The 16673-nt window shown below is 43.2% G+C and overlaps 1 protein-coding gene across 2 annotated transcripts in view; it reads right to left on the bottom strand.

Moving 5' to 3' along the window:
- The window catches only part of LOC121536802 (collagen alpha-1(XXVIII) chain-like), a 35767-nt gene that overhangs the window by 12241 nt on the left and 6853 nt on the right, over positions 1 to 16673 (bottom strand). For both annotated transcript variants that reach the window (XM_041844364.2, XM_041844365.2), the window contains exons 5-16: positions 15984 to 16043; positions 14852 to 14905; positions 14599 to 14643; positions 13630 to 13656; positions 13490 to 13534; positions 13326 to 13370; positions 12168 to 12221; positions 3972 to 4040; positions 3820 to 3888; positions 3547 to 3615; positions 739 to 807; positions 107 to 175 (exon numbers count right to left, since the gene is read on the bottom strand). In XM_041844364.2, coding sequence (XP_041700298.1) covers positions 107 to 175; positions 739 to 807; positions 3547 to 3615; positions 3820 to 3888; positions 3972 to 4040; positions 12168 to 12221; positions 13326 to 13370; positions 13490 to 13534; positions 13630 to 13656; positions 14599 to 14643; positions 14852 to 14905; positions 15984 to 16043 — 675 coding nt within the window. The remainder of the gene's footprint in view (positions 1 to 106; positions 176 to 738; positions 808 to 3546; positions 3616 to 3819; positions 3889 to 3971; positions 4041 to 12167; positions 12222 to 13325; positions 13371 to 13489; positions 13535 to 13629; positions 13657 to 14598; positions 14644 to 14851; positions 14906 to 15983; positions 16044 to 16673) is intronic.

The following is a 16673-nucleotide window of genomic DNA, read 5'->3' as shown; positions in this document are numbered from 1 at the left end:
GTGAAGACATCAAAACTATGACATAACACATGGAATCATGTAGTACATGATTCTGGTAGTGTACATGCAAGTGTAGTATTATGTTACTTTTAGCCACTCAGTTTACCTTCTCCCCCTGGATGCCGGCTCCTGTAAGTCCAACAAGCCCTGGATGACCTGGAGGCCCGAACTCACCCTGAGGTCAAATATAGAGCGGGTTGAGGGACTAGGTTGGTATTTAACCCTTTATGAGCATATTGGCCTGTCCCACAAGGCACAGACGTCAATTCAACGTCTATTTCACGTTGGTTCAGCGTAATTTTGTTGAAATGACATGGAAACAATGTTAATTCAACCAGTGTGTGCCCAGTGGGATATGCCTTAAAATCAAGATCATTGGTACTAATAGAATCACCAGGCTGAATATCTGCATGAGTGCCTTCCTCAAATCTTGTTTCTGACTACAGAGGGCTAAAATCTGTAACCACCAATAAATGTGCTTGAAAACCTTTACTTCTAACATAACATGGTTGTTTATTGAATCCTACAACAGATAGTGCGAAAATAATCCCACCTTCAACTTCTCCACAGTAACTAGAGATTTAGCCTTTTCTTTCTCAATGGAGCATTCCAAGGAGACGCCTGTATATAATTGCTGACTAAGACATTCAGGCTTGTTTATGAACATTAGGTATTTTGTTGGGTAGACATGGCATGCTTGTGTGGATGGTATTCATTACTGATGTATTTACAGCCCACCTTTTCTCCTTTGATTCCTGCACCCGTCTGTCCTCTAGGCCCTCTCGGTCCATCCAGCCCCCGGTCTCCCTGCAGAACAAAGACAAGTCATCACCGCTCTCTCCCCGTCACACATCCAGCTGCCACTTGTTCACACATTCAGAGCACTATCCTCATTGTTCTCAGTCAATAGTGTAGTAGGGACTGGGAGTGTTAAGTTAGCACCTGTCTCTGTCATGTGAGTAGTATGATATGGTCCTATATGAGTGTAGTTATGTTATTGCCAAATCTTTCATTCATATTGGAATCTGTTTGTGTTATCCCTCTGATGAGTGTTGCTTGCCCTTCTCAATTTAGCAGAAAATAATGAAATGCAGACAGGAACATTAATTGTTGTGGGGGTTGGCCCATCCTATAGAACTGCCCTGACCCTTTTTGGGGAGGGGGGCTTTCCCATAGGACCAATGGGTCTGGCACAGTTATGACAGATGTTTGGTTGCCTCAGGATATTTTCTGTGTTGCGCTCCTTTTCAGGATCTGCCTACTACCAAATGTGCATCAACCACTCAAACTCTCAACAGTGCCTTTATGTCATTTGCTTTCAGGTTCTGACTTGAATTAGGAAAAACATTACTACATACTATGTTCAGGAGGATAGTTTCTACGTTTACGCAACGGATATAGTGTGTTGATGCTCATGTCTCTACATGTTATGATGACAATATATCTAAAATGAAACCCAAGATGAACTCCCAAGTGCTGTCATGAGCTCCCCAAGTGCTGTCATATGCTTTCATGTGTTCCATTTTGTGCTTGCTTGCCATTCTTAAATCCCATGTAAATCCAGGCCCTCTCCATGTGTATGTAATGTTAGAACAGTCTACATATAAGATATCATATACAGTGCATTTGGAAAGTATGCAGACCCTTGACTTTTTACACATTTTGTTACTTTACAGCCTTATTCTAAAATTGATTAAATTGTTTTTCCCCCTCATCAATCTACACACAATACCCCTTAATGAAAAAGCAAAAACAGGTTTTGAGATTTTTTTAAACAAATTTATTTTAAAAATGGAAATATCACATTTACGAAAGTATTCAGACCCTTTACTCAGTACTTTGTTGAAGCACCTTTGGCAGCGATTACAGCCTCAAGTCTTGGGTATGACGCTACAAGCTTGGCACACCTGTATTTGGGGAGTTTCTCCCATTCTTCTCTGCAGATCCTTTCAAGCTCTGTCAGGTTGGATGGGGAGCGTCACTGCACATCTATTTTCAGGTCTCCAAAGATGTTCGATCGGGTTCAAGTCCGGGCTCTGGCTGGGCCACTAAAGGACATTCAGAGACTTGTCCCGAAGCCACTCCTGCGTTTTCTTGGCTGTGTGCTTAGGGTCATTGTCCTATTGGAAGGTGAACCTTCACCCCAGTCTGAGGTCCTGAGCGCTCTGAAGCAGGTTTTCATGAAGGATCTCTCTGATGGTTGACCTTCTGGAAGGTTCTCCCATCTTCACAGAGGAACGCTAGAGCTCTGTCAGAGTGACCATCGGGATCTTGGTCACCTCCCTGATCAAGGCCCTTCTCCCCCGATTGCTCAGTTTGGCCGGGCGGCCAGCTCTAGGAAGAGTCTTGGTGGTTCCAAACTTCTTCCATTTAAGAATGATGGAGGCCACTGTTCTTGGGGACCTTCAATGCTGCAGAAAATTGTTGGTACCCTTCCCCAGATCTGTGCCTCAACACAATCCTGTCTCTGAGCTCTACGGACAATTCCTTCGACCTCATGGCTGGGTTTTTGCTCTGACATGCACTGTCAACTGTGGGACCTTATATAGACAGGTGTGTGCCTTTCCAAATCATGTCCAATCAATTGAATTTACACCATCATTATGTTTGCTGACGACACAACGGTGGTAGGCCTGAACACCAACAACGATGAGACAGCCTATAGGGAGGAGGTCAGAGACCTAGCATTGTGATGCCAGGACAACAACCTCTCCCTCAACGTGAGGAAGACAAAGGAGATGATTGTGGACTACAGGAAAAGGAGGGCCGAACACGCCCCTATTCACATCGACGGGGCTGTAGTGGAGCGGGTCGAGAGTTTCAAGTTCCTTGGTGTCGACATCACCAACAAAGTATCATGGTCCAAACACACCAAGAAAGTCGTGAAGAGGGCACGACAACGCCTTTTCCCCCTCAGGAGACTGAAAAGATTTGGCATGGGTCCCCAAATCCTCAAAACGTTATACAGCTGCACCATCGAGAGCATCCTGTTGCATCCGGTTGCATCACCGCCTGGTATGGCAACTGCTCGACATCCAACCGTAAAGCGCTACAGAGGGTAGTGTGTAAAGCCCAGTACATCACTGGGGCCAAGCTTCCTGCCATCCAGGACCTATAAACTAGGCGGTGTCAGAGGAAGGCCCAAAAAACATTCAAAGACTCCTGTCACCCAAGTCATAGACTGTTCTCTCTGCTACCGCATGGCAAGCGTTACCGGAGCGCCAAGTCTAGGTCCAAAAGGCTCCTTAACAGCTTCTACCCCCAAGCCATAAGACTCCTGAGTAATTAATAAAATGGCCACCCGGACTATTTGCATTGATATTTTATTGTGTTATTTTTATTTTTTACTTTCGTTTATATGGTAAATATTTTCTTAACTTTATTTTCTTTCAACTGCATTGTTGGTTAAGGGCTTGTAAGTAAGCATTTCACGGTAATGTCTACACCTGTTGTATTCGGCGCATGTGACAAATACAATTTTATCTGTACCCAGATAATTTCTCTATTGTATTTGTCCTTTTTCTCATGACAAAATCGTAATCATACCTTTGGCCCAGGGAGCCCCTCGCCGTAGGGTCCTTTCTCCCCTTGAACACCTTGTGGCCCCTGAGGCCCCTGTAAAATAAACCAGCATAATCCTTTTTCCAACATTGGGTCAGATGACACTGCCTTTGTAGTTGTCATCCCAGCTCATGTTTCCTACTGTGATATACAGTATCACTAAAAGTTTTAAAAAATCAGTCAGGTTGTCAATGAAACCAAACTACGTAATGTAGTATGCTACAGTAAAATGCTAGTCAGCAGTTTCTGTCCACTCACTGGCTGGCCATGTTCACCCAACCCTGGCGGACCAGGGGGGCCGGGTCTTCCCTGGAATCCCAGATCACCCTGCAAACAAGATATGGCGAGATGGAACAGGTAACGTAAGACAATTCATTAGTTATACAAAAGCAATAATAGAAAAAACGTACCTTTGGTCCAGGAAGTCCAATACCAGTTTCTCCCTGAATTCCTGCTGGGCCAGCTGGACCCCGGTCACCCTATGATAACCAACACGAGAGACACAGAAAAGTTAGCAGCAAACAAAGTCAGCAGCATAACACAGATCCACTGTAAAGAACAAGGGAGTGGGTTATCGAAGACAAGCATGGCACCAATAATTGCTTCTAATACACCAGATGGATGTCCTTGAACCGATTATTTGAAAATCGCACACAGAATAAGTTTTAAGGATAATTTAGTTGCTAATGGCAGCCTGCAGTACCCAGGTCGGCCTTCACCTTGAATTACTCAATTAGAGGGGGTAGCACTGAGCTAGCCTGCAAAGTTACTTCCTGGAGTAGCTCAAACTGTGCATGTTACTGTATGTCGCCATGAGACAACATTTTAACCGACTTAATTTGGCTTCAATGCGCTATTTTATCTTCACATAGATATAAATGGTGTCACATGATTGATGGCTTTGACCATTCATATATACAGTGAGGGAAAAAAGTATTTGATCCCCTGCTGATTTTGTACGTTTTCCCACTGACAAAGAAATGATCAGTCTATAATTTTAATGGTAGGTTTATTTGAACAGTGAGAGACAGAATAACAACAAAAAAAATCCAGAACAACGCATGTCAAAAATGTTATAAATTTATTTGCATTTTAATGAGGGAAATAAGTATTTGACCCCCTCTCAATCAGAAAGATTTCTGGCTCCCAGGTGTCTTTTATACAGGTAACGAGCTGAAATTAGGAGCACACTCTTAAAGGGAGTGCTCCTAATCTCAGTTTGTTACCTGTATAAAAGACACCTGTCCACAGAAGCAATCAATTAATCAGATTCCAAACTCTCCATCATGGCCAAGACCAAAGAGCTCTCCAAGGATGTCAGGGACAAGATTGTTGACCTACACAAGGCTTGAATGGGCTACAAGACCATCGCCAAGCAGCTTGGTGAGAAGGTGACAACAGTTGGTGCAATTATTCGCAAATGGAAGAAACACAAAATAACTGTCAATCTCCCTCGGCCTGGGGCTCCATGCAAGATCTCACCTCGTGGAGTTGCAATGATCATGAGAACGGTGAGGAATCAGCCCAGAACTACACGGGAGGATCTTGTCAATGATCTCAAGGCAGCTGGGACCATACTCACCAAGAAAACAATTGGTAACACACCATGCCGTGAAGGACTGAAATCCTGCAGCGCCCGCAAGGTCCCCCTGCTCAATAAAGCACATATACATGCCCGTCTGAAGTTTGCCAATGAACATCTGAATGATTCAGAGAAGAACTGGGTGAAAGTGTTGTGGTCAGATGAGACCAAAATTGAGCTCTTTGGCATCAACTCAACTTGCCATGTTTGGAGGAGGAGGAATGCTGCCTATGACCCCAAGAACACCATCCCCACCTCAAACATAGTGGTGGAAACATTATGCTTTGGAGGTGTTTTTCTGCTAAGGGGACAGGACAACTTCACCGCATCAAAGGGACGATGGACGGGGCCATGTCCCGTCAAATCTTGGGTGAGAACCTCCTTCCCTCAACCAGGGCATTGAAAATGGGTCGTGGATGGGTATTCCAGCATGACAATGACCCAAAACACACGGCCAAGGCAACAAAGGAGTGGCTCAAGAAGAAGCACATCAAGGTCCTGGAGTGGCCTAGCCAGTCTCCAGACCTTAATCCCATAGAAAATCTGTGGAGGGAGCTGAAGGTTCGAGTTGCCAAACGTCAGCCTCGAAACCTTAATGACTTGGAGAAGATCTGTTATGTGGGCAGCTTGTCTCTCCCTTTTCTGTTTCCCTTCCTCCTTGTTTTGTCCCCTCTGTGTCTGTTGTATCTGTATGTGTGTTTGTCCCCTTTATGTGGGTGTGTCTGGAGTGGATCAGGGGGCGTGCTCAGGATCTGCCTCTCCTGTGCAGCTGCGGGTTGTTTCCAGTGATTCCTGCCTATGCAGCTGCATCCTATTCTCTAATCAACCTGCACTACTAATTCCGGGGCATGGCTCTCCACCGGCGCCAGATCGTTGTTCTTACCAGAGCGGTAACTTGGCTCACCAGTAAAGTTATTTTGTCTTTGTCTTCAGCCTGGCTCTCCACTCTCCTTAACCTGTCATTTGTTTTGTCTTTAGTTTCGGACATACCTCCCAACCTGCCTGCCTTCCTGCCTGTCGGCCTGCCTGCCTGCCTGCCTGCCTGCCTCAGCCTCTCCTTCCTCCGGAGCCGACTAGCCCACTCTGTTCCTTTACTTCAGTTGTTTTTGGACTAAGACAATTTTAACTTTTATTAAATATTTTTGTTTCTTCCACTCCCTTTGTCGTGTTTGTTTCTCTGAGTGCTGGGTTGAACCATAGCCTAACAGAACGATCTGGCCATGGACCCAACAGAGAGACAGCACGGGGCAAACGAAGACAGCTTCCAACAAGCTATCCAGGCTCAAGGAACGTTGCTAGGACAGCATGACCAACTGATTCGGACTCTTTTGGAAAATAATCATCAACTGCTGAACCAGGTGACTCAGTTAACTACACAAGTCTCTAAATTGTCTGTTATCAGTTCTCCATCTCTCTCTGACCCCCAGTTTGATGCACCCCAAGTTGGTTCCTCGGACATGATGCAGGCTTCGCTTCCATCGGGAACCCCCTGTCACGTCGCCTGAACCGTTCAATGGAGAATTGGACAAGTGCCGGGGATTTTTGCTTCAGTGTGACTTGATTTTTCGGCAGAGACCACTGTCATTTTCTACTGATTCCTCTAAGGTACATTATGTTCTGGGGCTGTTAAGAGGAGAGCTCTGGTTTGGGCTGAGGCTGTGTGCTCAAATCAAACTTTGACTGGATTGACTTTCGCTGATTTTTCTGCTAAATTGAAGACTGTTTTTGACCATCCTGACCATGTGGGTAATTCCTCCAAGATACTTTTTAATTTGAGGCAGGGTTCTAACAGTGTGGCTGAGTACTCTATTGAGTTCTGGACTTTGGCAGCGGACTCCAAGTGGAACAATGTGGCACTTCAAGGAGCATTTCTAAACGGTTTGAATGAAGCCATTAAGGATGAACTGGCTGCTCGTGACGAGCCACATGATTTACATTCTCTCGTTTCCCTGTCCATTAAGCTAGACAACCGGTTGCGGGAGAGGCGTCGGGAGAGAGGCGGTCGGCCGCATCTAGGAGGACGAGTTCCCCAGCCTTCAATGGAAACTGACGTTCGGGCTTTTGTGGCAGCCTGTTCAACCTGTGCTCGGGGCAAAGCCTCCCATCAGTCCCCTTCGGGGCTGCTGCTACCCCTCCCAGTTCCCAGCCGTCCCTGGTCCCACATAGCCATGGATTTTGTCACCGGCCTACCCAAGTCTGAAGGTAATGATACTATACTTACCATTGTGGACAGATTCTCTAAATCTGTTCACTATATAGCATTACCAAAATTACCGTCTGCCAGTGAGACAGCGGACCTCCTAGTCCAACATGTATTCCGTCCCCATGGAATACCTGTGGACATCGTATCTGATAGAGGCCCACAGTTTACTTCCCCGTGTTTGGAAGGTTTTCTGTTCTGCTTTGGGTGCTTCCGTTAGTCTGTCCTCAGGGTTTCATCCCCAGACCAACGGTCAAACAGAAAGAGCCAATCAAGACCTCGAAGCAACCCTTCGTTGTGTGGCTGCTCAACATCCATCATCCTGGGCCAAACATCTGCCTTGGATAGAGTACGCCCACAACTCCCTCACCACCTCTGCCACTGGTCTTTCACCCTTTGAAGTTACCATGGGTTATCAACCCCCTCTGTTTCCTGCTCAGGAGAAGGAATTGGCTGTTCCTTCGGTTCAGGAGAACCTCCGCCGCTGCCAGAGAGTGTGGCGCGACGCTCGGGAAGCGTTGCTTCGGACCACCGACAGGAACAAGATGACAGCGGATAGGAGCAGGACTCCCGCACCTGTGTTTCATCCTGGTCAAGAGGTTTGGCTGTCGTCTAAGAACGCACCTCTTCGTACCAAATCACGCAAGCTGTCTCCTCGGTACCTGGGTCCGTTTGTGGTGGAGTCCATCATTAACCCCGCTGCGGTTCGTTTGAAGTTGCCTTCAGCCATGAAGATACACCCTACTTTCCACGTCTCCCAACTGAAACCTGTGTCCTCCAGCCTTTTGTGTCCGCCGGCTGTTCCACCTCCACCTGTTCGTCTCATTGACGACCATCCGGCCTACACCGTCAGTAGGCTACTGGACTCTCGGAGGCGGGGTAGGGGTCTCCAATACCTAGTCGATTGGGAAGGTTATGGACCAGAGGAGAGGTCTTGGGTCCCTAAGCGTTTTGTGTTGGATCCTCAGTTGATCACGGACTTCCATCACGACAACCCTGACAGGCCTGGTGGGTCGCCAGGTGGCGACCATTGAGGGGGGGTACTGTTATGTGGGCAGCTTGTCTCTCCCTTTTCTGTTTCCCTTCCTCCTTGTTTTGTCCCCTCTGTGTCTGTTGTATCTGTATGTGTGTTTGTCCCCTTTATGTGGGTGTGTCTGGAGTGGATCAGGGGCGTGCTCAGGATCTGCCTCTCCTGTGCAGCTGCGGGTTGTTTCCAGTGATTCCTGCCTACGCAGCTGCATCCTATTCTCTAATCAACCTGCACTACTAATTCCGGGGCATGGCTCTCCACCGGCGCCAGATCGTTGTTCTTACCAGAGCGGTAACTTGGCTCACCAGTAAAGTTATTTTGTCTTTGTCTTCAGCCTGGCTCTCCACTCTCCTTAACCTGTCATTTGTTTTGTCTTTAGTTTCGGACATACCTCCCAACCTGCCTGCCTTCCTGCCTGTCGGCCTGCCTGCCTGCCTGCCTGCCTGCCTGCCTCAGCCTCTCCTTCCTCCGGAGCCGACTAGCCCACTCTGTTCCTTTACTTCAGTTGTTTTTGGACTAAGACAATTTTAACTTTTATTAAATATTTTTGTTTCTTCCACTCCCTTTGTCGTGTTTGTTTCTCTGAGTGCTGGGTTGAACCATAGCCTAACAAGATCTGCAAAGAGGAGTGGGACAAAATCCCTCCTGAGATGTGTGCAAACCTGGTGGCCAACTACAAGAAACGTCTGACCTCTGTGATTGCCAACAAGGGTTTTGCCACCAAGTACTAAGTCATGTTTTGCAGAGGGGTCAAATACTTATTTCCCTCATTAAAATGCAAATCAATTTATAACATTTTTGACATGCGTTTTTCTGGATTTTTTTGTTGTTATTCTGTATCTCACTGTTCAAATAAACCTACCATTAAAATTATAGACTGATAATTTCTTTGTCAGTGGGCAAACGTACAAAATCAGCAGGGGATCAAATACTTTTTTCCCTCATTGGTTACAGCTAAAGGGCAGTCCAAAGTTCTAATTCTGTTTACGCAGATCAAACTTTTACATCCAGTTGTTTTACATTTAGATTCAGATTAATGTTAATTGAAATCACACAGAAACATTGCCCTTTGATCTATATTACTCAGATATATATTGATATTATATCAATTATATTCTTCCTACATTTGAATTATAAACAACGCCTAGTATTGCTCAGAAAATACTTGCACAGAGGCTATTTTTGAAGTTGATGGGAAAAAGCTCATATCAAAACTTCTGATCTCAAAGGTAATTACTCAAACGTGTTCTAAATCAAGCAGACCCACTAGGCACACACTGGTTGAATCAATATTGATTTAATGTAATTTGTCGAAGTATTGTGACGTGGAATCAACGTGGAAAATACATTGGATTTGAAAAAAGTAATCAATCAGTACTGTTTTCATCTCATTTCATCCAGCTTTGTAAATATTGAAATGAGGGTAAAACTTCAACTTAAATACATTGACTTAACCTAACAGGTTGTTACACCAATCTAATTTCAGCATAATCATCAGAACTATATATACTTTGAAATTGTGTTGAAAAAACTACATATAATAACATATATAAAAGACAATATCCAAAAAACGGTATTATTAATATCATGAATTTGGCATCCTATTTATAGGGCTAATGGTTACTACTTCTAAACTTCCAAAGATCCAATCAACCATGGATGAATGATAGTATGCCTAGCTACAAGTTGAAATTATGGTGTACTTAGTTAGGCAAATCAATGTCAATGTAGCCTACATAAATGCAACCTCACTCCGAATTTACTTTCACATACAGCTTGTGTAAGAAAAGTTAGAGGAGTTACTTTCAACTATTCAATGTTATTTAGGTAGTCTACGCAAATGAGTATGGAATCAATGTCTAAATGTGTTGAAATGATAGCTCAGCTGAAACGAACACAGCTTGATTGCTAAGCAGGGTACATCTGGATGGTAGACTTATTCTCATTAAAGTGCATTACCCCTCATATACCAGTAGGAGTCACTGCAGGCAGAAATCGTTGGACTATGGTTTCACATTTTATTTCAATATAACTCTTTATTTAGGTTGATAGCATGACGTTGAAACAACGACATTGATTTGAACATGCCATTTTACGATCAACATTGAAATAATATCAAATCAAATATGTCTAATCAAATCTAAAATTCAACAATTTAAACCACACAATCAATATACAGTACAGTATATTGAATATAGGATGAAAAATACTTTTTACGGTTCTATGTGGAATTTTCAACACAATTTCAACGTATACATTGTTCTGATGACTATGTTGAAATTTGATTGATGTAACAACCTGTTATTAAGGTTAAGTCCATTTATTTAAGTTGAAGTTTGACCCTAACTTCAATGTTTACAACGCTGGTTGAAATGAGGTGAAAACAGTACTAGTGGATGAGCTATTATCTGAACTGCACTGTACATGGAAAAGTGGGCAACTATTTGGCCCCTATAAAATAAAACAAGTCAGGACACATCCTACAGCCAGGCACTTTCTCAGTTGAGTTTCCGACTTAAAGTAGTCAAAAACAACCAGTCTCAAAACAATGAAGAGCTATTTTACTGGAGGCAATGGTTCGCTGCAGAGTTTGCAGTAATTATGAGCTTCACTCACGACTTAGGAGATATTTCATCCTAAATGAGAAACAGCAAAGAAGTGGAGCCTGTCAAGAAGAAAGCTGAGATAACCACTTAAAACGTTTTCCCAAAGCAAGGCAGATCTCTCACAATTTTCTTTGCATACCTCCATACCAATGGAACAATCACATTTTACCTCTTAAAGCAGGTTAGCTTTTTCCGTCATGAATCTTTCTGGCAGCTCTGCAGAATGGTCACTAGCTGGCACAGAAGTCATACAATCGGATTTTAAACCTAACCCTAACCTTAACCCTAAACACACTGCTAATGCTAATGCCTAACCCTAACCTTAAATGAGGACCAAACAGCACATTTTTGTTTTCATGAATCTTTACAATATAGCCAATTTTGACTTTGCAGCTGGCCCATTTAGTGAAAATCGATCAGTTCTGCCTCCAAGACAAGACTCATGACAATAAACGTCAACCTGCTCTTTTAAATGCTTAACACCTTACATTATTAAAACATATTCCTAATAACAGGGTAGACTTTAAACATTGCTCTTTCCATAATCCATCCACCTTTGAAAAATAGTATTTGATGGTGGTGCTGATTCAATTAGTAAGAGATAAGTCACTTCTTGTCAGCACTAGCAAATGATGTGACCTATCCACTCTGCTGCTAAAATTTCATCTGCCAGAAACCTCAACACATACACTCAACACGTACAGTATAACTTACTCATATTATGGGAGCAAAATCTATCTTTGACATTCTAAGTGTTTACCCTTTTGTTCATTTTATCTCTTTCCAACAGACACCTGCATGTTCTTACATGGAGAGAGAACCTTTTACTTTTCATAGCTGTTATTAAGTGCCTTGACAATCCCTATAGAGGACTGGTAAGGAGGTTGACAATGCTCTAGGCAGTTCCTAGTGTATATTTAGAAACAGGACCCCTGCCATTAACTGAACCTGTATATGATTGTGAAAACTAGCATGAATCCCCACGCTGCTGAACAAATGAAGGTGACGGCACAATGGCACTGGGCCGATATCTTCCATATGTGCCTTTTAGGGGAGACACATGCCCCTCGACTCCCAGGTAGTAGAACGGGTGTCAGGAACCTCTCTTTTAAAGTTCTATTAAAAGGAAGTGTACAGGTGACAGCAGATGTGTGTGATGAAGTAAGTATGAAGTGTCTTCTTACTAACCTTCTTTCCTTGAGGGCCCTCAGGTCCCATGTCACCCTGTGGTCCGGGTAAACCCTGGGGAGGAACAAAGAACACTCCTTAACAAGTGTACATGTCTGATACTGTGCTGGAGGACACAATTCACATCTAGATATAAAGTGAAGTTTACCCAGATACTATTGCTAAATTACTGGGAAAATCTAAAGAGATTACAGCAGCCTGGTCTCATCAACTAGACGTAACATAGTAAGGGTAAATCCGGGACACTCAAATTAGTGTGATACTGTATGTTACGTTTGGTATGGTTACATAAGACAGAAGGTTACTTAAGGCAAACAAAAGTAGGGTGGTTGGTCAGGTGGATGGGTAGGTGTACAACGCAAACGTCTATCAAACCAAAGGTTGCGTGTTTGAATCTCATCACGGAACAACTTTAGTATTTTAGCTAATTAGCAACTTTGCAACTACTTACTACTTTTTAGCTACTTTTCAACTACTTAGCATGTTAGCTAACACTTCCCCTAACCTTAACCCTTTAACCTAACTCCTAATCCTAACCTTAACCCTAATCTTAACCCTAACCCCTAACTCTAACCCTTAGCCTAGCTAATGTTAGCGTTAGAAACCTAGCCACTTAGCTAACATTAGTGACAACAAATTGGAATTCATAACATATCATACATTTAGCAAATGTGTAACATATTTTACGAATTGCAGTTCGTAGCATATTGTAGGAATTGCAATTTGTAACATTTGACATTTTAGTCATTTAGCAGACGCTCTTATCCAGAGCGACTTACAGTTAGTGAGTGCATACATTTTCATACTGGCCCCCCGTGGGAATCGAACCCACAACCCTGGCATTGCAAATCATGCAAATTGTAATTCGTAACATAGCATACGAAATGGATGATGGACATCCACAAATGAATACATACCATACAAAACGTAACATATCATACTAAATGGAGTGTCCCGGATTTACATTTACTATGTTCTGTCTACTCCTGAATCCAATCCAAGTTGATTACAGACATTATCAACTACATTGTGTGTGCGTGGGAGGGGAAGGGAACACGGAGTGAGTATGTATGCGTTTATACAGGAGTTTCACAAAAGGTTAACACTTTGATCTGAATATGTGCATTTTCTAGGTACATGTCGCTGTTTTCTACCCACCTGGAGACCTCTGACACCTCTGGTGCCCATTGGACCCTCAGGACCCTGGGAGTGGACATTCAATGAAACAGTAAAGAAAGGTACTGTATAAATCAGCCTGTAATATGACCAATAGAACAAAAGCAGGACACAGAGAGCAGACAAATTTGATTATTCATACATACCCTGTCTCCTTTAATTCCTGGAATACCACACTCGCCCCTCTCACCCTGTGGAATGGAAATGGAAAGCAATACATCATATGAAATGAATGTACTGTAGCTACAAAATAACATAAATATGTATGGCAACTTGAATGACATACCATCTCTCCTTTGTAACCAGGTTTTCCCTGCAAATAAACACAGTATAATAGGTTAGATCGTGAGCAATAGTGATACATACACTGAGTATACCAAACATTAGGAACACCTTACTAATATTGAGTTGCACCCCACCATTTTGCCCTCAGAACAGCTTCAATTAGTCGGGGCGTGGACTCTACAAGGTGTCGAAAGCGTTCCACAGGGATGCTGGCCCATGTTGACTCCAATGCTTCCCACAGTTGTGTCAAGTTGGCTGGATGTCCTTTGGGTGGTGGACCATTCTTGATACACACGGGAAACTGTTAAACGTGAAAAACCCAGCAGCGTTGCAGTTCTTGACACAAACCGGTGCGCCTGGCACCTACTACCATAGCCCGTTCAAAGGCACTTAAATATTTTGTCTTGCCCATTCACCCTCTGAATGGCACACATACACAATCCATGTCTCAATTGTCTCAAGGCTTAAAAATCCTTCTTTAACCTGTCTCCTCCCCTTCATCTACACTGATTGAAGTGGATTTAACATCAAGTGACATCAATAAGGGATCATAGCTTTCACCTGGATTCACCTGGTCAGTCTATGTCATGGAAAGAGCAGGTGTTCTTAATGTTTGTATACTCTGTACATTGATAAATGCTTAATCAACATACAGCTGTATGATCTTAATTTGAGCCAGTTTGCTGCAGAAACAGGAAATGTGAATTATTATGTGGATTATAATTAATGGACATTTTTGTAGGAGTTGATACATTTTTCGTAAGGGAAAATTCTAAGTGGAAATTACAAACTTCAGAAGCCTTTTTAAACCTTGTATACACTACACATTTGACATTTCCTGCATTGCAGGAAAGTTCTCCTCCAACAGGGTGATCAAATTAAGATCCTACATCTGTATCTATAGATGTCTGGATATCTGCATATGAACATCTCATTAAAAAAATACTATGTATTTAAGTGTATCACTCACCTCTCCGCCGTCCCGACCTGGAAGTCCACTTAGTCCTCCCTCTCCCTATAAGGAAAGGAAAACAGGGCATCTATATTATTTACACAGTACACACTGGAGCTATTTCATTTAGATTTCTCATATTAGGAATATATGTCTATACAAGAAAAGTAAATGGAAATGTGCTGTATCTTGCATCTTAGAGAGACATCAGGAACACAGCAGGTATGTGAATCAATTAAATAATTGAATAGAATCATAACAAATCAAAGACCTTCGATCCTTTAAGACCAGGGACTCCATCTTCTCCTGGGCGACCCTTCTTCCCCTGTGGAATGAAGGAACAACATGAGATTCATTTAACTAACTTTAAAACAAAACATGTTTGACGGAAGGCCACTATCCTTTGCAAATGATCTGCAGCGAGTCAGTGAGAGATAAACCATCACTGGCTACAGAAGTAGGGAAAAGGGAAAGTGAAGCATAGTTTCCCTGAGGGCGTCAGCATTGTTTGGTCATTGCAGGTGGTAAAATGACCTGAGGTCACAAGGGGGGTGACTTTGTGTGTGTGAGTGTGTGTGTGTGTGTGTCAAGGATGGACATGTTGCTGCTTGACCAAAAGGTGAGAGGTCAGGTTGCCGTGTGGCACCTGGACAGCGTGTGGTGGTTGCCATTCGCAGCTTATCGTCGGTTTGTGGCCATTAAACTAAAGAGAGCAATTATGAGAGCCTTTAAGTCTCAGTGTAAAAATGTAAGGAATCTCTCTGTAGAGAAAGCACCTGGTTAATGATCATGCAACTGTCTTTCAGCACAAGACTGTCAGACGCGGAGGACCCTGACATTAATAAGGCTGTCATCCATCCAGAGAGGGGCCTCTAGTCTGGTCCGATGATGTAGAAGATCACACACCTAGTGTCACAGTTTAAGCCTCTTCCAACATTCTCCATCTCTGACTAGCTGATAATGGAGGTAGTAAGTGTTATTTACGATGGCAAAGGTCCTGTTTTTATTGGGAGTAAAGGCCTTCATAGGCTGCCCCTGGTTTCCATGGAGGACATCTTATGTGGGAAAGGAAATGTCCAATAACTTGCCGGGACAAGCAATGCAAATTAGCAACTGAGGTTTATAAGAAGCATTCATTGAGAAAAACTATCTATCTTGTCCTGTAGCATTTGGAGTATTTTCAGAATGCTGGTAATGAAGATGTAAGAAAGACAGCTTGCTCTGCCCATAGGGGGTTCTTCGACATAACCAAGCAATTACCTCTGATATCAGAACTATGTTAGCTTCCTCTTTAGAACATTTCATGGAATTCAGCACTTCAGGAACAAACTACTTTCTTTGATTTCAAAAGAGAAGTGTTCTGTGATTGGGGAGTGTTTGGAAAGGACAGTGAAAGTACTTACGGTTGGACCACTGAGCCCTCTCTCGCCCTTCTCACAGGCACATCGTTGGGCCAGGGGACACTTCAAAAAGGCAGGAAAAGGTTTCAGAATCAACATGTAACTGTACAGTATACAGTGGGGGAAAAAAGTATTTAGTCAGCCACCAATTGTGCAAGTTCTCCCACTTAAAAAGATGAGAGAGGCCTGTAATTTTCATCATAGGTACACGTCAACTATGACAGACAAATTGAGAATTTCTTTTCCAGAAAATCACATTGTAGGATTTTTAATGAATTTATTTGCAAATTATGGTGGAAAATAAGTATTTGGTCACCTACAAACAAGCAAGATTTCTGGCTCTCACAGACCTGTAACTTCTTCTTTAAGAGGCTCCTCTGTCCTCCACTCGTTACCTGTATTAATGGCACCTGTTTGAACTTGTTATCAGTATAAAAGACACCTGTCCACAGCCTCAAACAGTCACACTCCAAACTCCACTATGGCCAAGATCAAAGAGCTGTCAAAGGACACCAGAAACAAAATTGTAGACCTGCACCAGGCTGGGAAGACTGAATCTGCAATAGGTAAGCAGCTTGGTTTGAAGAAATCAACTGTGGGAGCAATTATTAGGAAATGGAAGACATACAAGACCACTGATAATCTCCCTCGATCTGGGGCTCCACGCAAGATCTCACCCCGTGGGGTCAAAAT

Source organism: Coregonus clupeaformis, chromosome 23 (assembly GCF_020615455.1).
Source record: "Coregonus clupeaformis isolate EN_2021a chromosome 23, ASM2061545v1, whole genome shotgun sequence".
In the NCBI taxonomy this organism is placed as follows: Eukaryota; Metazoa; Chordata; class Actinopteri; order Salmoniformes; family Salmonidae; genus Coregonus; species Coregonus clupeaformis.
This window is presented reverse-complemented; position numbering and strand designations above follow the sequence as displayed.